This window comes from Vespula pensylvanica, chromosome 11 (assembly GCF_014466175.1).
Source record: "Vespula pensylvanica isolate Volc-1 chromosome 11, ASM1446617v1, whole genome shotgun sequence".
NCBI classification, from domain to species: domain Eukaryota; kingdom Metazoa; phylum Arthropoda; class Insecta; order Hymenoptera; family Vespidae; genus Vespula; species Vespula pensylvanica.
Window position 1 is genome coordinate 3,994,490 of NC_057695.1, and position 23,324 is coordinate 4,017,813.

At 41.8% G+C, this 23,324-nt stretch overlaps 1 protein-coding gene across 3 annotated transcripts in view; it reads right to left on the reverse strand.

Moving 5' to 3' along the window:
* The window catches only part of LOC122633109 (protein dachsous), a 275,156-nt gene that overhangs the window by 6,892 nt on the left and 244,940 nt on the right, over window positions 1–23,324 (reverse strand). For all 3 annotated transcript variants that reach the window (XM_043820651.1, XM_043820654.1, XM_043820653.1), the window contains 12 exons: window positions 20,806–20,969; window positions 20,279–20,683; window positions 18,024–18,432; window positions 14,654–14,932; window positions 13,754–13,977; window positions 12,825–13,491; window positions 12,391–12,741; window positions 9,647–9,973; window positions 9,091–9,574; window positions 5,089–6,034; window positions 4,676–4,961; window positions 1–273 (listed from right to left, as the gene is read on the reverse strand). The exon at window positions 1–273 is cut by the window's left edge and continues 24 nt beyond it. In XM_043820651.1, coding sequence (XP_043676586.1) covers window positions 1–273; window positions 4,676–4,961; window positions 5,089–6,034; window positions 9,091–9,574; window positions 9,647–9,973; window positions 12,391–12,741; window positions 12,825–13,491; window positions 13,754–13,977; window positions 14,654–14,932; window positions 18,024–18,432; window positions 20,279–20,683; window positions 20,806–20,969 — 4,815 coding nt within the window. The remainder of the gene's footprint in view (window positions 274–4,675; window positions 4,962–5,088; window positions 6,035–9,090; window positions 9,575–9,646; window positions 9,974–12,390; window positions 12,742–12,824; window positions 13,492–13,753; window positions 13,978–14,653; window positions 14,933–18,023; window positions 18,433–20,278; window positions 20,684–20,805; window positions 20,970–23,324) is intronic.

Sequence of the window (23,324 nt, forward strand, 5' to 3'; positions counted from 1 at the left end):
TTTGCTGAAATCTTGGCGCATTGTCGTTCAGATCAGCAACGCGTACTGTCATGTCTGTTGTAGCTTCGTGTATGCCATCGCTTGCAATTACACGAAGAGTGTATTCGAATTTTGTCTCAGCATCCAATGGTTTTCGTAAAATTACTTTTCCACCGTATCTGTCGATACTGAACGGACCTGGATCGGTTGTATTGCTAAAGCGATAAATCAACGCAGGTGAACTGTCCACGTCGTTCGCTGTTACGGTCGTTAACACGCTTCCTACTGCAGTACCTGTCAAATTAAAAATATTGTAAGAAATTACATTATTTACGATCAAAAGAAATAAATATATATGTATTGACGTTTAATCATAATTTCATTATATATGTATATACATTACGTTATAAGTGTAACAGTAGATTATTCTTAAATTAATATGTATAGACCATTGAAACATTTTGATCCAAGTACAAAGGGACTTTAATATTAACTGCGACTGAAAGACTTATCGCAAAAATGTTATTCTTCTTTGTTCATTACTAAGAATCGATTTTTATTCTTTTATTCGACATCTCTCTCGTCTCGCTTTGTCAACGACAACGATCTTTTCCGATACGAAAGTCGAGCATCGACTTTGTCTCTCTTTTCTTCTTTTTCTTTTCCCATCGAGTGGCGCCATTTTGCGATGGCAAGGAACTCGCTTCAAAGGAGTCACGTTTAAAATGCATTGGATTCTTACTATCGCGTCGTTTTATCTCGCTCGAGCAAAGAAGCACTCTAGAGAATGAGATGGATTTCTCAGCAATGAGATCGTTCGAGAGTTGTCACGAGTAGCGAATTGCGAGGCTGTTGTTTAACTCTTCCGACGAGTTTCATTTTGGTGAGACGTAATAATTTCTCGTAGCTCGTAAACGCGTAACGAGTCTTTGACATTTATTCTTCTAAAAATATCTTCATCGATCGATATTAACATCTGTTCAAGTTTCTCGTTATTCGTCATTCTTCTCGACAGTGTAATAGAATTTTACGAACGTATACTCGTTAAATAAATAAATAAATACATAAATACATAAATAAATAAATAAATACATGTAGAACACGAATATCGATAAAAATGTACGAAAGTGTACGTACGTCGTGTAAATAATTGTGTGATCGACTTCCCCTTCGAAATTTAAAAGAAGCGCGTGAAAATGGATGACATCGGCGGGACATTCGAATTCGATTCCACGAGACTCGCGCTGCAGTCAGCAACATCGACTCGCTTGCAACACCTGCGGCGATGAAAGAATTATTCCGTAGGAACGCGACGTGTCCGAGGGGGCCTCGGCAACTAGTTGGCACGCGGCTGAATCCGTTCATAAATTTCAACGCGGATCGTTAAAGTCGTGTAAATCGGTTTCGAGTGTGCCTTACGTATCGACTAATCTTTTGAATTTCCCCTCCAACCTCGTAACTCGTAACTGCTGGAGAAAGATATTGTCAGAGAGCTAAATTTACGTTCTCGAAATGCGGGTATTAGAATTGAAACGATGAAAGACGATGCAAAGATTATAAACGTTGCCTTTAATCTCGACGCTAAGCAGGCTACTCGTACGTACACAAAGAAAAGGATTAACGAATGATCTCGTTTTAATGATCGTTTAATGATGAACGCTCAAGCATTGAACTACTTTTATCTCGAGGAGAATGAATCTTCGTAAAGGACGTACGAGAGAGCTATGAAACTTTTATACGTGTATAAAATTAATTCCGATTACTTCGAAGCTCCCGGATCTGCGTGTATCCCAGGATGGGATCTCAAGATGGAAATAAGATGGTCGACGTGTTCCTTGTACGGAAGAAAATCTATTCGTCGGTGGTCTACCATTGTTTCGATATCTCGTGTCAATGCTACTTTCGGAATCGATCGATGCCTTTGATTAAATCCTCCCCTGGCAAAGGGTCGCGCGCTCGCGCTATGGGCGCACGTGGAAGGCCCTCCGAGCAAGAACCCGAGCGAGGCTCCGAGTTATCAAGCACCGACCGCGCCTCTCATTCTAACGCAACGGGTAATTAAATTTCTTATTCCGGGGCGGGGTAATAAAGAACGATTACTACGTGCCACGTTAAAATTCGACCTTGTTGCGCACCGGCGAAAGGTACGTACGGGCAGCCATTCGAGACACGATAGAGACGATTTCCGTTTCGAGAGACCCTAATGATTATCGCCTCGACGTTGGGGATTTACGCTCGGAGGAAATCCTGAAAGAGAACCAGAGAAAGAGAGACAGAGAGAAAGAGAAAAAATGAGAGAGAAAAAGAGAGAGAGAGAGAAAGAGAGAGAGAGTGAAGCAAAGAAGCTAAGGTATCGATATGTTCTTCGCATCGAACATATTTCCCGAAGGGGCGAAACGATCTTCTCGCGAATTAAAATCCTATAAAGATAATCGAATTTCTATCGTTTATCGTTTCACGTCTTGTAACGAGGAAAATTATTGGGAATTAAACGAATAGTATTTTCCTTTATTAATCGCACGATGAGAGCATCTTTGAGAACGAGAGAAAAAGAAAGAGAGAGAGAAAGAGAGAGAAAGAGAAAGCTTTACGAAAAAAGCAGAGAGGATTCTTAATCGGTCTTTAATCAGACCCCCGTTCGTCCGAGTGACATTTCTACGGCGTTCTTGCAGGTGGCTGAAAAGATCCGCGGCGCTAACTCGCTACCGGGATATCCTCCTTTCCGTGTACGAGTCCCCTTTCGTTGTGCACGAGTGCGGGCGGTGTTAAATAAATTCTATCGGGCACGGCATCGCGGACAGAAGTGGTAGGTAGCCTCGTTTACACCGGCTTCAAGTTTTATGGCGATACAAATTAGATAGTAATCTCGCGTTACGCCATCGGCGCGTGAGTACACAAACGCGCGAGCTTCTTCTTGGATGGTGGAAGAAAGGCTTCGAGGTTTTCGAAGAAAAAAGGGGGAGGATGGACGAGGAGGAGGGAAAGGAATACGAACGTGGAGAGGGTAAGCCTCGTTTACTTGTCCCGACAATTAGCATGGAGTTGAATTAAGGATCATCCAAATTATAAGATCGCTATCAGGATTCTTCATGACGAAGGAAAGGAAGATGGTCTTGTTCTTAAACGAACGATTACGAGACCTTATTTTCTGTTCTCTCGGAATTATATATATATACATACATATATATATATATATGTGTGTGTGTGTGTGTGTATGTGTGCGTGTATATGTATATGCAAATATCTTTTATTCTATTATTTTCTTTTCCCGATGTGTTCCATTATTTTTTCGGCACATACTTTATGAATTGTTAATATTATTGAATAAACCAATCGGCTGTTTCTACTCGCTCGATTCATGTACATTACAAATAAATTCGATAGGGACACGTTCAAGAACATTGAATCGTATCCGTCAAGTAAGAACTCCGGAGAGGGAAAGTGAATGGAGTAGGAGTGAAGGAGAAAGAGGAGGGACGACGTCGAAGAAGGAGAGAAATGGTTAGCCACGAAACCCGCATCGGCAGCGTGCCCTAAGTTATGCAGATTGTTCCGAACAGTCGGACTTTAATGCCGGCATAAATCCTTTACCACTTAACTTTATACTTGGAGAGCAAAGCGCGCACTCCCACCTTACTTCGTGGTACCTCTTCTTTCTTTACCTTTTCTTTCTACGTTTTCGTCCTTCTTTACCTAACTCTTTCTCTCGCTCTTTTTCTGTACTACATATATATATATATATACATATATATGTATATATATATATATACACACACACACACACACACATATTCTGTACGCTGTATTATGTATATATGCATCTCTCTCTCTCTTTTTCTTGCACGTGCGAGATCCTTCTGCTTCTTGGTTCTTAGCACAGGAATCACCGTGCCACACTTCGTCTTGCATGAACGTCTCTTTCTCTCTTCGCGTGGGCGACCTTGCGACCGGTTAACCTGCCGCCACATAGGAGCGGCTAGATTTCGAGAGACCTGCACGTGAAGACGAGCACGCGAGGCCGACGATTGAAACCCGAACCGTATTTACTTCGCCGGGCCCTTGTCGTAGATTGAACACGGAATTTGCTACTGGCAAAATGTGAAACCTCTCCTAACGAGGAGAATTTGATTAGCAAGAATTGAGTGACATGTCAATTGTCATAATTTATAGAGAATGGCAAGTAAGATGTAATACTAACGTGCTTCCATATAAAATTTCTATTACCCTTTAATATCGTTTATTATAAACAATCGATCAACGAGTAAATTATTTCGGAGATAAATCTTATGATTTTACTGCAACCTAATAAGGCATACTGAGTTTGACTGAAAGCTGGAAACTCGCCCCTTTAATAACAACCTTTTCGTAACGCAAGATGTGTGCGCATCGAATCGTTAAAAGGACTCTTTTTCTTTCTCCCTGAAAGGGACAAGGAATTTCTGCTTGTATATCTTTTGCTCATATCCTACGCTCCACTTTATTGACTAATTAAAGTAAGGTAATTAAGCTATTACAGCATATGCGTGGGGTGGTAAAGAGGAAGCTAATCACTGTGCACTGCACCGTGTCGAAATGAGCTACGGTATTCCTCGTCTTTCTATAAATCTCTGAGAAAATACTTCTCGCTGACTAGCTGAGTAACCGATGAGTTTCCGAATTTATATCTTTTCTTTATTCATTTTTTTTTCTTACTTACCTTCAGAGACGGAGATAATGTTGTGTTCGGGAAAAGTTGGATGATTGTCATTGATGTCGATTACTCTGACGCTAAGAGCCGCTGTGCCAGTCAATTGTGGGTTTCCTTGATCGGTAGCAATGATCGTTAATCTATACTTCTCGCGGATCTCACGATCGAGTACTATATTGGTCCGAACTATGCCACTGTAAGGTGGACTAATGGTGAAAGCATTGTCCGGATTACCGTCAACAATATGATAGAGAATTCTGCTGTTCAATCCTTGATCCGCGTCGCTCGCTGATAGCTATAAAATTAAAATAATTATGAAATAAAGTAGTACGCGTTAAGTGTCTTATTTTAATCGAGATAGTTTTTTTCTTTCTATCCCCGTTAAAACGAATTATCCAGTATACTTTCGATCTTTCTCTCACCTTGACCACGAAATCTCCTTTAGTGTTACCCTCGAGTACAGTCGCGGAGTATTGCGTCTGTGTGAAGATAGGTGGATTGTCGTTCACGTCGGAGACCCTGACAACGACCTTGGCATAGGCCTCCAGGGAATCCGGTCCCGTCGTTCTAGCTACGACAGTCAGCGTGTGCTTCGAACTCTCTCTCGGTTCTTCCTTAGGTTGCTGATTCTCCAGAGATCTTCCCCAGGCATTCGTACGACCTTCGTCGGGTTGTTCGTCGTTCGGTCTCACCGTTAGATCGTTCCAAAGCTCGGCGTCCAGTCTGCTTGGGTCATTCACACGCAATAATCCTGTATCTTCGTCGATGGCGAATGTACCAAAGTCGTTTCCAGATCCTATCGAATAGGACACGTGTTGTCTCCTGCCGTCGGACCGAACCGCAGTTATCTGAACGATGTCGGTACCAGATAAGGAATTTTCTTGGACCACCACGTCATAGGTCTCATTTTGGAATTTGAGAGCTGGCGTTAAATCGGCTGATTCTCCTACTTGAACCTCGATCAGACCTTTAGCACTTTTTGGTGGATTTCCTTTGTCCCGTGCTAGGACCTCCAATCGGTAAGTCTTTCCGTTGTCTTGAGACAAAGACAAAGTTGCCGTGACTACTCCCGTGCTTGGATGTATTCGAAATTTTGGTTTTTCTTGCTCGTGCAAAAACGAATAAACGACCTCTCCGTTAGCACCGTGATCAGCGTCTTTCGCAACGACTCGAAGAACATTCTGGCCGGGTTGAGTACCGATAGATACTCTAGCACGGAACGGATATTCTTCGAAAACCGGTGCGTTGTCGTTTACGTCGCTGATGGTGATCTCGATTGGTATCGACGTGCTCTTTGCGTCGTATTTTCCACTGTCCGTTGCTACTACTAGGAAGTTGAACGAACTCTGACGTTCTCGATCGAGCGGTCTGAAATTACCAATAAAGATACTTACACTTTGAGTAAATACGATTCTAAGAGGTTCTTGCTTTTTGTCAAGGAGTGCATACGTTTCATACACTCATGTTCGATAATGTAGATCGACTGTTGGCTCGGTAAAACTTGGAATACGATAAAATATGTCACACCGAATATGGCTCGAATTTATCACTTTCTGCCATTCGTAAGTTCTCATTGGGCGATTCATCGAGAAATAAGCGATAGTACGAATCGACAAGGGAAACGTCGACGGGGGTTATGGAAGTCCGGATTTAAGTAGGAGATGGCGGCTCCGTGGCGGGCAGCTTGTTTGTGTGACGGAAACCTTAATCGCGCACGGCGATCTTGTGTAATCCACGTCCACCATTACCATAACTCTGCGGATCCACCGCGGTGGATGCTGTTGAACCGATACGCGTCTTTAATCGTATGGACTCGCAGAAAAGGAATGCGTGAATTATCATTTTCGAACTGTGATCGATTCAATTCTCGATAAACCCTTTTCCTTTTTTCCTCGTTGTCGTCATTGCTTCTTACGTAAAGCACAGAGTTCTCTCGTCTGTTTTACCTCGTTAGCCAAACCCCAAGCAAATCGTTCTAAATGGGCTGCTCGAGTTGCATGAGATCAAGATAGCTTACAAAGTATTTCGGTGTCCCCTTTGACTCGGCACGAGCGTTAATGGCTTCGCGAACGACTTTTCGGAGGGGACACCGACGAAGAGAAGAAGAATAAGAAGAGAAGATCGCGAGCTTTGTCCAAATCATACTGGCAAAATCGGACGAACTCCGATCATGCGTCCAATCCGCACTATCTCTTCGATCTAACGAGGACCAGATCCGACTGGGGAATTTACGTTGTATCTACTGGGTGGTCCAGGAAGCGAACGAAGAAGGAGAATGTTCTATACACCTTCGAGCTGGCCAGGGTGGCGGCGGACGTTGTTGGCCTTCAAAGGTAACAACAGTGGAAACAACAACAATAACGGCAACAACAGTAACAACGCGACACGAGCGTGCGGCTTGGCTACTGATCGTTTAAAAAGAAAGAAAGAGAGAGAGAGAGAGAGAGAGAGAGAGAGAGAGAGAGAGAGGAAGAAGGTAAGAAACCGACCGGACTAGGGATCTCGTTTTGCATATCAGCCTTTTTGCCGGTTGAAATAATGCATTGAAATGCCACATGGTGTCCCGCTGAAATGACACACGGCTGTCGTGCCGCAAAAGTACGCCCTTGCCTTCCTCCTTCGCAGCTACGAATACCATCCCCTTCTCTCTCTGTCTTTCTCTCTCTCTTTTATCCCCACCCCTTTGCGTTCCATCTTGTTACGGTCGATCTTTCTCTACCTTCGCTCGCACCGTTGAGCGTCTTCTAAAGAGACGAAAGAAGAAGAGACAAGAGGAGGATGAGGCTCTTAGGAAACGTGGATTAATAAACAAAAGATCTAACGAGTGTCCGACTCGGTTGGGATTAACCCCTTGTTTTCTAATTTAGGACTACGACACGTAGTACGACGGAAATTTTTTGTGTTACCTTTAATGCCTCGTGTTAAATAAAAATACATTAAAATTCTATCCTTCTCTAGTGCTTTTCCAAGTACCATGGAATTTATTGAGAAGCGAAATTCGACTCGGCATTCGGTTTAACGAAGAAACGATTTCATTATGCGTAAGTTGAGCATTCGTTCTAAGTAAACAACTCGACGGCATGAGAGAGGATCTCTTACGGAAATCTACCTTATCTTAAAGATTATCTTTATGGATCGGCCGTGAGCAAGATACGATCGTTAAAAGCGTGCACCGTTCACGAAAGGTTTTACCAGCAAAGATTCTCTCTCTCTCTTTTTTCTTTCTTTCTTTTTCTTTGTTTCTTTCAGCGTATAATTAAATATTCGAATAAAGCTTGCGATGCCAGGTCGAACATTATTATCAACGAACGGTTAACGACAAAAACTCTATGAAGACCGATATACCGCACGGCTAAGATCAAAGTTCATTGCGTTCACGTTAAAATCATCAATTAATTAGCGAAACCCAACCTTGTCGTGAACCGTAAGAAAGACGGAAGACGTGGAAAATCTTTTCTATTTAACGACGTTTCAAGATACGAGTTTGTTGCTTAACTATCAAAGTAAAAAAAGATAATGGAGTAAAGTATTATTACGTACTGCTGAAAGATATAGAATAAATAAGGAGATAAAGAGAAAAAGAGAGAGAAAGGAAGAAGAAGAAGAATAAAAGCCGGAATCTTTTTTCTCGTCTCTCTTATTTCCGAGTTGCACGAACAGCTTATGCATACAGAATCATCTAATCGGCTACAAAACAACAATAGCGAGGCACATCAGTGGACTTTATAATTTTACGACTTTCCTAAGAACATTTTCTACGTCCATCCTCCCTCGTTCTCTATACCGTCGGACTTCTTCATTCCTTGAGAGTGGTTCTCCTCTTTGTCTACCTTTCACTGCTACGTCTATCTCTATCTTTCTCTTCCTCTCCCTCTCCCTCTTTGTTTCTCTTTCTCTTTGCTTCCACGTTTTACGACGTAGCATTACGGACGTAATATCCTTCCATGATGATCCTAATCGCGCAATAAAGGTCGCGGCAATTAACGCTTGGATGAAATTGGTCGAAGATACGTTCTTTGGTGCGAGCTAGACAAGCTCTAGACTACTGTACGTGCAAAATAGAAAGAGACAGAGACAGAGAGAGAGAGAGAGAGAGAGAGAGAGAGAGAGAGAAGGAAAGAAACTCGTCGGATGAAATTCTGTAGAAGTCATAAAGCAAATTGGACGTTTTAATTGTTTGATCTATCAGTATGATCGCTCGTTCGGTTTCTTCTACAAGAGGTTTGAGTATTCTAAAAAGAGATTACGCGTGAATCGGAAAGGTATTATTATACCTATTCCACGCGAGCATCATACATTTTCATTGATTATCGGAATGGATTTGCGATTGTTATGGATTTCAATTGACGTTAAGAATATATAATGAAATATTGGGATATTTCAGTTAGAAAAAGTGTGTAAACGTTAAAAAGAATGATACTCACCCAGCAGTAGTTATGACACCGGTCAGATTGTCAACTCTGAACAACCAACTGTTTTCTTCGGCAATCGCATACGTTATTTTCCCATTTACACCTTGATCAGGATCGGTTGCTCTCACTGACATAACGCTTGAATCAGGTGCAGCATCTTCCGAAATGGTCGCGATATATTTTCCAGGATGATAACTCGTCGGATAATTTGAAGATCCATATTGAAAGCCACCGGAGAGACTATAGCCGCTATAATCGATCTGAAGTGCACCACGAGGACGAGATTCCGTGTATTGATTTTGTGAAAAAATTGGTGCATTATCGTTCACGTCGAGTACAATCACTGTGAGATTACAACGAGCTTCTAAACTTGGTCGTCCTTTATCTTTCGCCGATATAGTTAGGACATATTTTGGTACTGTTTCTCGGTCAAGATTGATCATCGATAATGCACCAGACGAGGAATCCAAAGTAAATTTATTTCCAATATTGCCACCTAATTAAGAGGAGGGATTTTTAATATCGTCCTACTTTACGTACGATCGTCGATTCTTGGAGCAACGCTTACCGATTATGCTGTAATGAAGTTCTCCATTTTTTCCTTCGTCGATATCCATGGCAGCAACAGTATGAATAACAGAATTCTCTTCATTCTCTGGTATAGCCAAAGTGTAGCAAGATCCAGCACGAAATTTTGGACTATTGTCGTTTTCATCCAAAACTTTAACTTCCAACGTGGTGATATCTAAAAGTTTCGAGGATCTAGCGACAACCGGTACGTAGTATTGCGAAACTTCTTCTCGATCCAAAGATCCTCGAAGAGTTACAAGACCGCTCGGTGAAATAGCGAATTTATCTGCGGCAACGTTTGTCGGTATGCTGAAGCTGATATTGCCTAGAAGAAGAGAAGGTTTTCTAATGATATCGATGACAATGAAAGAAAAACGAAGTGAGAGAAAGAGAGAGAGAGAGAGAGAGAGAGAGAGAGAGAGAGAGAGAGAGAGAGAGAAGGAGATAGACAGGATTTAGATAAGCATCTCTTTCAATTCGATTGGGATTATAAACAGCTGCTTTATCTTTTTAGAATGCAACTATTCCGGTAGGATGAATTCACCTGCTGAAAATAAAACACACATCGTTCTTGACCACTCCTTAACAAAATCAGACAACGTAGAATTTTTATGAAATTTCTTTCGCTATGCGATTCTTTTATCATTTTACATTTGTCGCGATGACACGACAAAATTTTTTCTTTCTATTTCTCCGCATATTATAGAGACTATATAAAGTAATAATATTGAGAAGAATTAGCCGTTGCAGAAATTTTATAAGACTTCGACCAAAAGAAAACACTCGTTGTTCGATAGGAATTTGGGTGGCCTCGTCGAAAGAAGAGGATCTTGTGTTTTTCTTTCTCGTATCTCATCCGACTCCTTTCTTTCCTTTTTTATTAAAAGAAACACGAGTCCCCACGAATTCCCACGTTTTGCAAAAGATCTTGTAAGAAAAAGAGAGGAGTACGAGCCGTCGAAAGAATTTAATGCCGGGATAAAGTAATATGTAGTTCTCTCTGAAACATGCATTTCTTTCTTTTTCTCTCCTTCAATATTTTCTTTTATTTCGAAACTCAAGTCGATGCACTTGTAACCTACTTTGCATACAAGTCCACGTGTCTAAAATCAAGAATATAAAATAATTAGGAAAGGAATCGACTATGCTCGATTCGATCGACGAATAGAAATGGATAATCGATAGATGATATTTTCTTTGTTAGACATCCTTTAGCAGAGGTATTCTTCGAAGATAAAAATTTACTTGGGATATCCAGAAGAGGAAAGGAGACAAACACGTTCGATGCTCAAATTCCAGAGGACGAAGAAATCGGCCTATCTCCGTGTCGATTTTTAGCGGTTTTAGAACAAAGCGAAGGCTAAACACGTTTGGTAGCATGTGCGTGCCAGTGATAGGTAGGTACCTATATACCTACTGGTATAAACTTCGCGTGTATACACCTACGAACAGGCACGAATACGAGAAAGAAAGAATCGTAGACGATAGTATGTGTCGTCGGTGTGTTTGCTTGGTGATTTGCCTATGGGCCCTATGGCCTATGCGTACGGCTTGGCGGCAGCTTGGCGGCACGATGATATACGCGGCCATTGTTTTCCCTCGCCCCGTTTGCTTCGCCCGTTAGCTTTCTCCCTCCACCAGCCCTCTTTCTTTCTCTCTCTATCTCTCTCTTTCTCTTTCTCTTTCTTTCTCTACTCCCCCCTTGCAACACTCGTCCTTCCGAACATCGCGGCTTTGGCGCTTCTGTCGGGGTGCGCTAATGCGCTCGTCTGATACACGAGCGCCCCTATAGATAAGGGGCGAAACGAACGATATACTATGTTGTCCGAGCTTACTACCAAGCACTTTGCTTCGGCTACTAACTATCGAGCTTAGCTACCAGGATTCCTATTCTCTCTTTCATAAATCCTACCAACACGATTCCCGTAATGTTCACGTGTAAAAAGAGAGAAAGAGAAAGATGAGAATTAATAGCGATCGGGTTTTAATCTATTCAATTTGTTTAAAAGAGAATAAAAGAAAATTTGAATAAATAAACATTTTCAATGATTTTTAATTCCACGTTTAAGTTTAAGTTAATCGATGTATACCGATCGAGATAATTCGTTAAATGCGTAATACATATTTTTATTTCTATCGAAAAAAGAGCGAAGTTTCGTGAGAAGCAAGAAGACGATGGAACGTGTTCTTAAACTCAACGAAGTCCCGCGAGTCATTTCGCTGAATTTACTATAATGCTTTGTACCGGTCGGATTCAAGGCAATTATTCGAGGTATTTTCATAGCAGGGCTTTTCTATTAGCCGAGAACGGACATCCTTCGTGGACGAGGTCTCCGATTATGTACCCTTCGCGTGTTCGTACGTGTAGGTGGCGTCTTGCAGAGTATACCAAGAGAGTATATCTCTTTGCTAAAAGAAACGAAGATCAAGAGGATCGAGAATTAGAGGGAAGAGATGAAGATAGAACATTCGAGGTTGTAATTTCAACTAGAACTCAACGATGATGAGTGATATGTTCATTTTGAGAAGATCGTGAAAAAGAAGTATACGAATGGATTGCAAGGTGATCACTGTAATATCTTATTTACTTCTAATCACGGAAACTGCCATTTGAATTCGATTAATTCTTCTAACAATGTCGAAGAAGATAAGTATCATTTATCAAAGAGATTTAAATGGCTCGACAAATTTTCTGGAGGCTGCTACAAACTACTGAAATAAATTATCATTGCGATCTCCTACCTTGATCGACGATGGCTGGTCCAGCAACGTCCATAACGGACGCGCCAGTTCGAAGATCCTCGGAGATTCGAGCGACAGGATTGGAAAGCAGTAGTCGAGGAGGTCCTCTGGTCTGTCCAGCGGCGAGGGTCAAGGTCAGCTTCAGGGTGGCCTTGCGTGGCGGTGATCCGTGATCGTTGGCCGTGATCTCGAGTTCCGTGGGTCGGATCATGGGTCTCGTGAGACTCACTATACCGGACTCATAACCTACTGAAAATCTTGCCTCGTCGTTTCCCGATGTAATCACGTAAGACACACGACCATTGTCACCTGCGTCCTTATCTACCGCGACCACTCTCACTAAAGTCGCTCCTGAAATGTCAGATTTCAAAACTAAGTCGATAAGAATTTCATATATACGTAAATGAAAAAAGGATTCCTAGATTTGTACTTGCCTGGTAAGACATCCGAAGTGACAGCGATTTTAGTAGTCTCTGGAGCAACGAAAACAGGATCGTTATCGTTTTGATCAAGAACCATGATTCTAGCAGTAACGGTTGACGCCAATTGTTCGCCGGGTGGTGCACGATCGGAAGCTTTAAGAATCAAAGTATATTCTGCTCTTTCTTCCCTATCAAGAGGTTTCGCAAGAGACAAGGCACCAGTAAGAGAATCAACGACGAAGCCACCGCTCGAAGGAAATTCAGCTACCAGGCCGTACCTTAGATCGCCATTCAAACCGCTATCCAAGTCCGTAGCTACTAGATTATAAATCGTCGAGCCTATCGTAGCTTTTTCCGAGACTCGAACCGTTATCGGATCTTGCGGCCAACGAGGTGGATTATCATTGGCATCTTCTATGACGATCTTCACCGAAACTGCAATACTTTGAGGATTTCCAATCGACGTTGTGTCCAACGCACGAATCTCCAGATGATACTCGCTCACGTTTTCGCGATCAAGAGAATGAGCGACCACCAATTGACCCGAACCTCGATCTACGTCGAAGGCTGGGAATTCGCTGATGGGCGTTAACGAATGCAAGGTGAAGGCCACACGTCCTGCTGGTCCTGCTCCTGATACCGATCCTACAGCTTGTCCGATATTAGCATCTTCGCATACCTGTGAAATCATTTAAGGATCGTCTTTTTCATTTTCTTTCGAAACAATCGCAATCTTTTGATATGTCCAGTTATTAGTTCTTAGTTTCTTTCCCGGGCACGATGAAAATAAAAGTGGATATGGTATCAAAAAGTTAACTCGAACATCGGTTCTTACGATTTTCTTCCTAGGTATAGCTGTCACGATGAACGAACTAGAGTCAGAGAGGAAGTACACGAGGCAAGAACGAATCCTATCGTGCGGTAAAGCGTATGGTACTCACGTTAAAGGTAAAACTGCTGCTGGTGAAGGTCGGCCGGTTATCGGCAAGTGCCAGGACCTCGACTCTCAAAGCACGGACACTGTGTCGTGGCGGCCGACCAGCGTCCGTTGCCTTTACAGACACCCGGTATACATTGCGTTCTTCGTGATCCAGAACGGCCTTGGTCCTGATCATGCCAGTGATCGGGTCGATCGTGAAGACGTTGTAACCATCGGAGTCGCGATCTATGGTAGAATTTAAAGCGATCCATTGACAATCCAAAAATAAAGAAAAATATCCAAGCGTTTGATTTATTAAATTATCCCAAGGAAAAACACGTTCGACGAATATTGAATAAATTAAATAAATAAGCCAATGGTATGGACCATCACTGTCAATTTCTTTCAAGATTTTGCTCTTTGAAAACGGCATTGAGCAATGTTTTTAAACGTGTTGGAAGAAAATTCATTTCCGATCGTCGTTATTACGAATGTCTTGCGGCGACGTTCTCTAATCGATACTATATTGCTGCTGGATGTTGTAAGACAAAAACACTTAACTTTGCCATTAAAGCCGTGCATAATCGTTTCGGTAATTGCGCTTTGGCTATTAAAGCGTTAAGAAGTCCAACCCTTTGGTCGATAATAAAGAACCAAGTAACAGCTTCGTAGCCAGTAAACTACGAGACATTATTATTACCTTTCACTCTCGTTTCTCGTAATTAGCGACTGCAAAGCTTTCAGCTCGTTCCGAGATAATCGTAATTGGACAATGATCGAATATCGCGAATGAAACGAAAACGAAGTTCAGGATCATAGATACATGGAGAGAGAGAGAGAGAGAGAGAGAGAGAGAGAGAGAAAGAGAGAATGAAAGAGACCGAGAATAAAATATTTTTGACGAGGAGAGAAATATACTCACCTTTCAGAATACTGTAAGTTACGGACGCATTTTCACCGAGATCAGTATCCAAGGCCCTAACTCTAGCCACTTCGGTTCCAGGTGGCTGCTCTTCTCTCACGCTGACGACATCACCCTGAGGATCGACGATCTCCGGCGAATTATCGTTAACGTCGAGCACGGTCACTTTCAAGGACACTCTAGCTGCCCTCGAGGGTGTCCCTTGATCTCTTGCCTCGAGTACTAACTCGTGCGATCCTTTCTTCTCGCGATCAAGAGGCTCACGCGTCGTGATCTCGCCTGAAAATTGTTATAAAAGTGAACAGATAAATAATAATAATTGATATCCAAGAAATCGTTTATTCCTTCGGTATAACGGATTGTTTAATAATCTGTTAGCGGATTCTTTCCTTTCTTCCGAAGGAACGAGTATTCGAATGACGATGAATATTTAGGAGCATTTACAAAAAGGAGTTCGTTCGTTAGTCTCGAATTCAAAAGAATAGTCACGCTCGTCTAAAGAAACGTCTTATGTTCTAAGCTCGAATAATTTTATATACCACTTTTCGAGGTCATTTTCAAGCGGATGTGAATTAAAATAAGTTAGAATTTTTCTGTCATTATTAAATATATTCTATATCGAGTCTAATGAGATAGATAAGTTCTAATGCAACTTCCATTTTCATAGTAAACTGTGATGAAATCGATTACGGAGTAATAGTAATCTTGAGGGATGTCCGACATCATCATCGACTTTAAACTCTTCGCATAAAACGTCTCCGTTTTCTTCGATAAGACTAACGCGATTCTCAGCCTCAAATTCCAGCATTACCTTCAAAACGAATAAAAAGAGATAGTGGCAATAAAATGGAGTATGCGCGACAAACATGAGAGAAAGAAAGACTTTATCAATTTTCTTTGCCAGGTATGGTTAATTGGATAATCGTCACTTTTGCAATGGTCTCGGATATTCTATCTCTTTCTCTCTTTCTTCCTATATGTAAGTGACTTTTCTCGCGTATATAATAACCGTTTCAAGGACGTACGTAGGATCGCCCGTAACGAGCATCCTTGTAATTACGAAAGCTGAAGAAGAAAGATGAAAAAAGTGGAAAAAAGTTGCAGACAGTAAGAGAGAGAGAGAGAGAGAGAGAGAGAGAGAGAGAGAGAGAGAGAAAGAGAGTGCGGGCTGTCCGGTCCATTCGACCGGTCTGCGTATTAATGGGTAATTAAGGAAGCGCCTAGTCTGCCGGCAAAACTATTCCAGGATCTGAAAAAGGATCGGGATAATAATTCGTGCAGAGAAGGAGAGAGTGAAAGAGAAGGAGAAAAGATCCTCGCGTGCCTCGACGAATTCTCGACGTAGCTAGGTCCCTGTTCCCTTCTCTCTTCCTCTCTCTTTCTCTTCACCCTTCGCGCACACCCGGCAGAAACGTCGTCGACGTCGTTCGTTCGTAGTCCTCCACCTCGTCGACAAGACAAACGATCGACGAGAAACATGCAAACGCGCCGGCATCGAGGGATACCATCGCGGAACAATAAGAAGTATATCGTAGGACGCGTGCTAATGCGTTTCTCGTGTTAGCCGTGGGACCCAACCTTTTCGCTTTTCCCTCCCTTCCCATCTCGTTTACGTCCACGGCATACGATCCTTCCAATATTTGGGAATATTCGTTTCGCTCACCGACCTGAATCCATTCTCGTTTGTTGGACTTTGAAGGATTTTGTTAAGAGCGTAAAGTACTTAAACCAGAGGAGGAAACTCGTTCGTAAAAGTTATTTCGTATTTTTTATGAAATAGAATCTATCGCGGTGCAATTGCAAACTATTTGCATGATCGTAAAGTTGGATAAAGCAAAAGAATTCCTCGTCTTATTTTCACGTCGTCTTAATTTCGTATTTCAAGTCGTAAGAACGACGCAGGAGCATCTTTTGTCGAAGGATTAACATATAAATACCCGTGGAGGAGCGGACCGATCCTTCCGGCAAGTGTAGGATCCTCCTCTTTATTTTAACTTTTTCCATCGAGCGCAAACAGGCAGTCCGACGAGACCCCCCACTTCTCTCTTTCTCTTTCTCTTTTCGCGAAGAATGCCAGGGTCTGGTCTCGCCGCGTACTAAGAATATACACAAATACCCTTACATCGCATGCCAATCAAAGGTATATAACGAGAAAGAGAGAAAGAGAGAAAGAAGGATGGACTCGCACGCACACGTATATACAGAAAGGTATACACTTACACGCAAGCAATTCTTGGGCCAGTTTCCGATGATTCGTTACACGCCGATGAGGCAAAAGCACTACCTCTTACGAGATTATACTCTGATACCCATGACCCAGAGGATACACGAATGCAAAGGGCAAAAAGCGTCACGTACGCGGTCGCGAGCACATGCTATCTCACTCACTGCATCTTATTACGTGTCGTTTCGAGAACGCTCACAGTTACACGAAAGGATGCGTTTCGCGTTGCACTTCGCAATGGAGTACACCACCTTGTTAATGACACGATCCCCACCTCCAACCAAGACATTCTGTCGTTGCAATTAACACGGAGAAATAAAATCGAATCGTCTCGCTAAATTTGTTCCGTAATTATCCATTGATAGGGCCAGACAATATCAAGTGTAAAGAAGAGATCGAAGAAAGCTTTCAAGATACTTTCTTTGCTGAAATTTCTTTTTTGTCGAGGAAAGCCGATGAAAAGATTTTGCTCGTCATTTATCGTCGAACTTACTCGACACTTTCGCAAACTATAATTTAAAATAATCAACGTGGTCTTTTTACATCGTTAGATACAAAGTTACGAAACGATTACATTTTATTTTTACGTCGAAATATTAACACTTTTTTGCGATCATTTGTGGTTTTGAGAGCCTTCGAAAATTTATAGATTCTCGAGTTTACGATCCCAGCACTTTTTGCGGCATTTTAACGATAGATGAGGCAATATAAAATGTCCATTAAGAAGATGGAATAGAAATAGATACTAAAGAGTTTATAATGATAAAAAAAGATAAGAGAATCGGATCATTGACCTGAACGTGAAGAATCATTTCGATGAGATTACTTCCGCAAAATTATTTCTGGGATACTTTATTTCTTCGTCAACGATACCTTCTTATATTCTCCTTTCAAGATCTTTAAGAATCTTTAAGCTATAGGTTGCTGGCTGTGGGGTAATGGTTCGCTTAAGAGTATCCAATTAGCAATAAATTTTCGAAAGCGAGGTGACGTGTACGTATTCTATTCGCACGATCCCAATGATAGAAAATTTAAACCGTGTAATCGGACTAGAGATTAGTGATGGAGGTATGAATCACATATGTAGCAAGGATCCTTTTTCCATTTTTGATTTTAAAAGGGAATAAAGAATATATTTCTTCTTACCTGTATCAGGATCCACAGAGAAGCTACTGTTAACCTGGACGATGGCGTATCTAAGTAATGCATTTTTGCCAAGATCAGAATCGGTTGCACTGACAGAACCAACGATGGTGTCGGACGGTAGATTTTCCAATAACTCGAATGCGTAAAAATCTTTTTCAAAACGTGGCTCGTTATCATTGTCATCGAGAACGGATACGAGAACAGAGGCACTTGCTGTAGCCGCCGGTGAACCGTTGTCCGTTGCCAATACTGTTAACGCGTACCGATCGACGCTTTCACGATCGAGCACTTGCGCCAGGTAAATCCATCCGGTGTTTGGACTAATGCGAAACGCCGTGGAACCCTGGAGACGATAACTCAATCTCGCGTTGTTTCCTGTGTCAAGATCCACTGCAGTCACTTGAAGAATCTATTGGGAATAGAATTCACATCATTGTAAAAAGATTTATTCGTTAGAAGTCATCGATTTAAAATCATCGAATTTTCTTATCGACGCTTGAGATTGATTATAAAAAGAAAATTTATAATGTTAAGTCGGATTTAAACGGATGTTATAAAGGATCAAACGAAGGTTCAAACGTGTTACTCAAATGTTTCTCATAGCACGAGCGGCCTTATACGAAGAAAGAAAAAGTATCGAATGGAATAAGGGGAAGAGAGAGAGAGAGAGAGAGAGAGAGAGAGAGAGAGAGAGAGAGAGAGAGAGAGAAGATTCTCGTCAATCCGGTCGTTCCGTATTAATTACACTTCCTCCAGGACCCCGCGAACCCTAAACACATTCGAACCGGTTGATCTTTTCCAGTGAGGGAGTATCATGCGTTAAGAAGGTCAATGAAACTCAAAATATCGAATATGAATACAAGTACATTTTAAGACACGTAATAACTCGATACCGGAAAATTAATCATAAATTATGAAAAAATAAAAAAATGGAATAATGAGTATGTCTATTAGAGGAAGAAGTGAATCTGGTAGATTTCCGAGATGAAACTAAAGGTGGAGACGATGTACCATTAGAAGAAAACCTGACGTGGGAGCAGCCTGCAATGTGTCTAACTGTACGTTATTAGTTCGCACTGGGTGAAAGGTTACGCTCACTGCAGCCAAGTTACTCTTGCTACGTACTCTTTCTTTCTCTTTCTCTCTTTCTTTCTTTAGCACTGCCAGCTAAGATATTGTCCAGATAGCACCGACAGCTCACAGATCTGTTTCGCCGATAGATACTACCGATATATACGTGTACACCGGAGAAAGATAAAACGAAAGATCGAGTACCGAAATGAGGAAGAAGGAAAAGGTTCAAGAGGTAGAGAGAGAAAGAGAGAGAGGAAGAGAGGCCGTTTCTATCGCTCCCTCGTGCGCGTTGTATTAAAAATGTGACGTCATTTAACGGGCATATCTCTCGGTGGAGATCTCAGGGTCATTCGTCATCAGGATCCTCGTATTCGGGATTACGTTTGTTCCCTGCTAACATCGCGAGAGAAATCCGTAGGCTATCCGTCCTGTAGAAAGATCTTCTTCGATGACGATCATCGAAAGAGAAATAGAGAATACCATGGTTTGATGATCATTCTTATCATCTTTCCATACGAGTTCACGTATTGCATATCAAGCGAAAGACAGAATTTTTCAATTTTTTATAAAATTATTTATTTGACCGGGACAAGCGCGGAAAATCATGTACGTATTTAACTTTAGCTCTGTTACCTATCAATCCTATGAACTGACATCTATGTTGCCTCACGTTTCTATCAGATGATCAAGCTATTTCCTATTAATCTCAAAATAAAATTTCTTTCCACGCAATAGCTAAGCTCTTGGTTAATCGAAGCTAATCCCTCTTGAGTGAGACTCGACTTAGCTAATCCTTTCCTAGTAGTTTGACTTACTATCTCCCTCTTTCTTTAAAGAATTAATTCAGAAGCGTAATACGAAGACGTCCGACGATTATCTATAAAACACATAACTCGCACCGAATGAAATTACACACTCGGTGAAGAAGACTTTAAGAAACCAAATGAAGAGAAGAATGAAGTTAAGGAGACTCCGACGTTAAGAGGTTATTAACTTCGTTAAGATTCAAAATCTTCCTGCGATTTCTCACCGATCTTTTTAACTCTCTTCGCAAATACATACACCTATACATACACCTATGACGATTTAATACGGACACCCATACATCGTGGAAAAAGAAACGGATTCAACTGGACAAATAAATGGGCGTGTGACGGGCGTGTAATGAAGATTTTTCTCACTTGGGAATCGAGCCTGGCGCCTTCGGGAACCTCCACGTGATACTCGTTCCTCTCGAACACTGGGGGGTTGTCATTCACATCCTGAACCTCCACGCTCAAACTGAGATTCGCGGAGAGTCCTGCACCATCTAGAGCTCTTATCAGGAGACCATGCCTCTGTTGAGTCTCGTAATCTAATCGCCTTGCTAAATAAAGCTCGCCGGTTCGTCCGTCTATACCGAAGAGATCGTTGCTGTTTTGTACAAGTACGTAACGGATTGGTAACGATGGCGTCGAGTCTCGATCAGTTGCATGAGCTACGAAGAGGGCTGTATGAAGGGGATGAGATTCTGGTACCGATATTCGCAAGCTTACGCTTCGAAAGAAGGGTGCATTGTCGTTCACGTCTTCCACCAATACTTCCACCTAATAGACAAAGAAAATATTTGACGTTAAAATAACGAATGGAAAATATCTAACTACGAAAGATAATTTCACTCAAACGGATTAGAAGGATATCCTATTACCAAAAGAAAAGAATGACTCACTTGACAATATCCAGTTGAAGCACCGTTTCTCGCTTCGACGCTTAAAATATATTTGTCTCGAGTTTCTCGATCAAGAGGTAATCGAATCCTTAGCATCCCCGTGTTGGGATCCATGGATAGATCAGGTTCGTCTGTCGCTAAATAAAATCGACTTGGTCGTTCACCTGCAAATATAATAATGTGAACGTTAATATTATATAAAATTAATTTGATGGGTATAACTTAAAGCACTACATTATATCCTATTGCTTGATTACCTCAGTAGAAAGTTTCGTGGTTTCGATTATCTTTAATTTCTCATGTAGCCGATATATTCATTCGTTTTGAACAAGACCACTCTCCAAAAAGGATCATCTTAAATGAGGGGTAAATAAACGGAATACAGAGTCTTAAACGTTTTCAAACTCAGAATTTCGGCGAAATGTTAAAGATAAAAGGTAGGATACATTCGTAGCGTCAGGGTTCGAGGGTTGTTCGCTATGTCAAATCGATTCATTTACTGAGACTCGACTAATGGCTTCGATTTCGTCGAACAAGAGACCGTACCAGTGAATGCACGAAAAGATTTTTTGGTAGCAAAGTGGGTTCGATGTGTAACGCCTTTGGAAAAAGAAACGCCGAAAATGAATTCGACGACGTGTCCTTGTAACCGATATAACGATCGAACGCTTTGTATCCTGTTAATTTAGCTAATTAGCCAAAGTATCATGCTCGTTTGTTAAATCGGTTCTATCGAAATACGTACGAGCTCGTACGTTGCTTCAATGTTCTGTCCGTGATCGCAAGTAATTTAGTTTCATGATTTTTCTTCGAGAAAGACTGATCGAATAAAAAAGATATCCACTTTTTTCGATCATTCGAACGCACCGAGTGTTATGTAAATTAACTTAAGAGCAACTTTCTGATACCGTCAATCCTTCATCGGGACGTCAGATTTATATGTTTATTAAAATATGATTTTAAAATCTATAGAGAAATAAATACTCCGTAGGTGATCGACAGTTCGTCAAATACGGTCTGGAGTTAGACATACCGTGCACGCGTACGGGTAATTGCAGCGATCGATAGATCGATCCTCCACGATTTTGATCCAAATCGGGATCTTCCCTTTACTGTAAAGTCACAGAGCACGCGCTCTTGTCTTCCCCTTCTCTCTCTCTCTCTCTCTCTTTTGCTCGATCACGCTTTCGACAAATCCTGTGGATCTCCCGCGTTGTTCTCGATCTACGTCGACGTATCGGCCAGGTTTTTCTCGTGCGAGTAGTAGAGCGAAAAACTAGGTGGACTTGGAGAACGGTGCCCATGAGAGCAAGAGAGATGAAAGAGTCTTGTCGTAGCTGGGCGGTCTAGGAACGATCTCTTCCATTTCCACGATATCCGATGGCGTTCGACGGCAAAGTAGCTTCCCCCTTCGTCACCCTTCTCGTCCTCTTGCTCGACCGTCATCACTGACATCGACTGACATCGGCCGTTCAGCCAGTGTCCTTAAAGATGCTACTCGTTCCCGTACGTGACCGGCATAATTTATTGACCGCTATTTATACTTGTTTTCCTCGTCACCACCCTTTCCTTCTGACTCCGCCCTATATATATACGTGTAACGAATATGTGTGCCCGTGTCACGACGTGACCCATACGATTCTAGATCCTCGGTCGATTTAATAAAAACAAAAGGATCGATAAATATTTCAAGTAAAAAGATCTTTGATTTTCTATCGTATAGACGAACATTTCTGACGTAGCCGGTAGTAGTTCAGTTTTTGGCTAGAAGGACTTACACGAGTCTTGTTATTCAAGTTCGTATTTAAAGATAGGAAAGATTTGTTCAATATCATTTTCTCGCACTCTTTTCGTATCTCTAAAGTAAGATCGATGATACCATGACCATTCACCTCTCGTTTTAAAAATCTAGAGGATACTTAATCTGTACTGTAAAGTGCAATTTGCCATTACGTAGGTAATGCTCAAAGTTCAATTAATTATCCACTCGACGCGAGACAGACGTGATTCCGAAAGAGATCGAAGAAAATCGATGGTTCTCTTTCACGTTCATGGCCACGAAAGACGAATCGTTTTTCCAACACCATCAGTGCATAGAATCGATCCGTTGGGACTAACGAGCGATCGAGCTTATCGTTGAATTGCTATACGTGGTGAGTTTGCGCGAAATCCGCGAGAAGGGCTTGATCGAACGAATAATGATGATTCCTGGTCATCGGAAGGCAAAGAGGATTTTCTGTCTCTCTCTTTCCTCATGTCTCCCGAGGGTCTCCTTCTTCTCATCAGGGTGCCATCGTGGGTGTAACGAAGACAAATCGCTCGTGTATTTGATTAATACGCTGGATCCTTTCTCCCGAATATCTCGGTCTCTCTCTCTTTCTCTTTCTCTTTCTCTTTCTCTTTCTCTTTCTGAGAGACCGATGAGCGTTCGTGAAGCGAATCGAGAGCGAGTTTTTGCTAGCACCTTGCTCGACAAGAGAAAGAAAGCCACTGCAACGTACTCATTACTTATTCTCGCC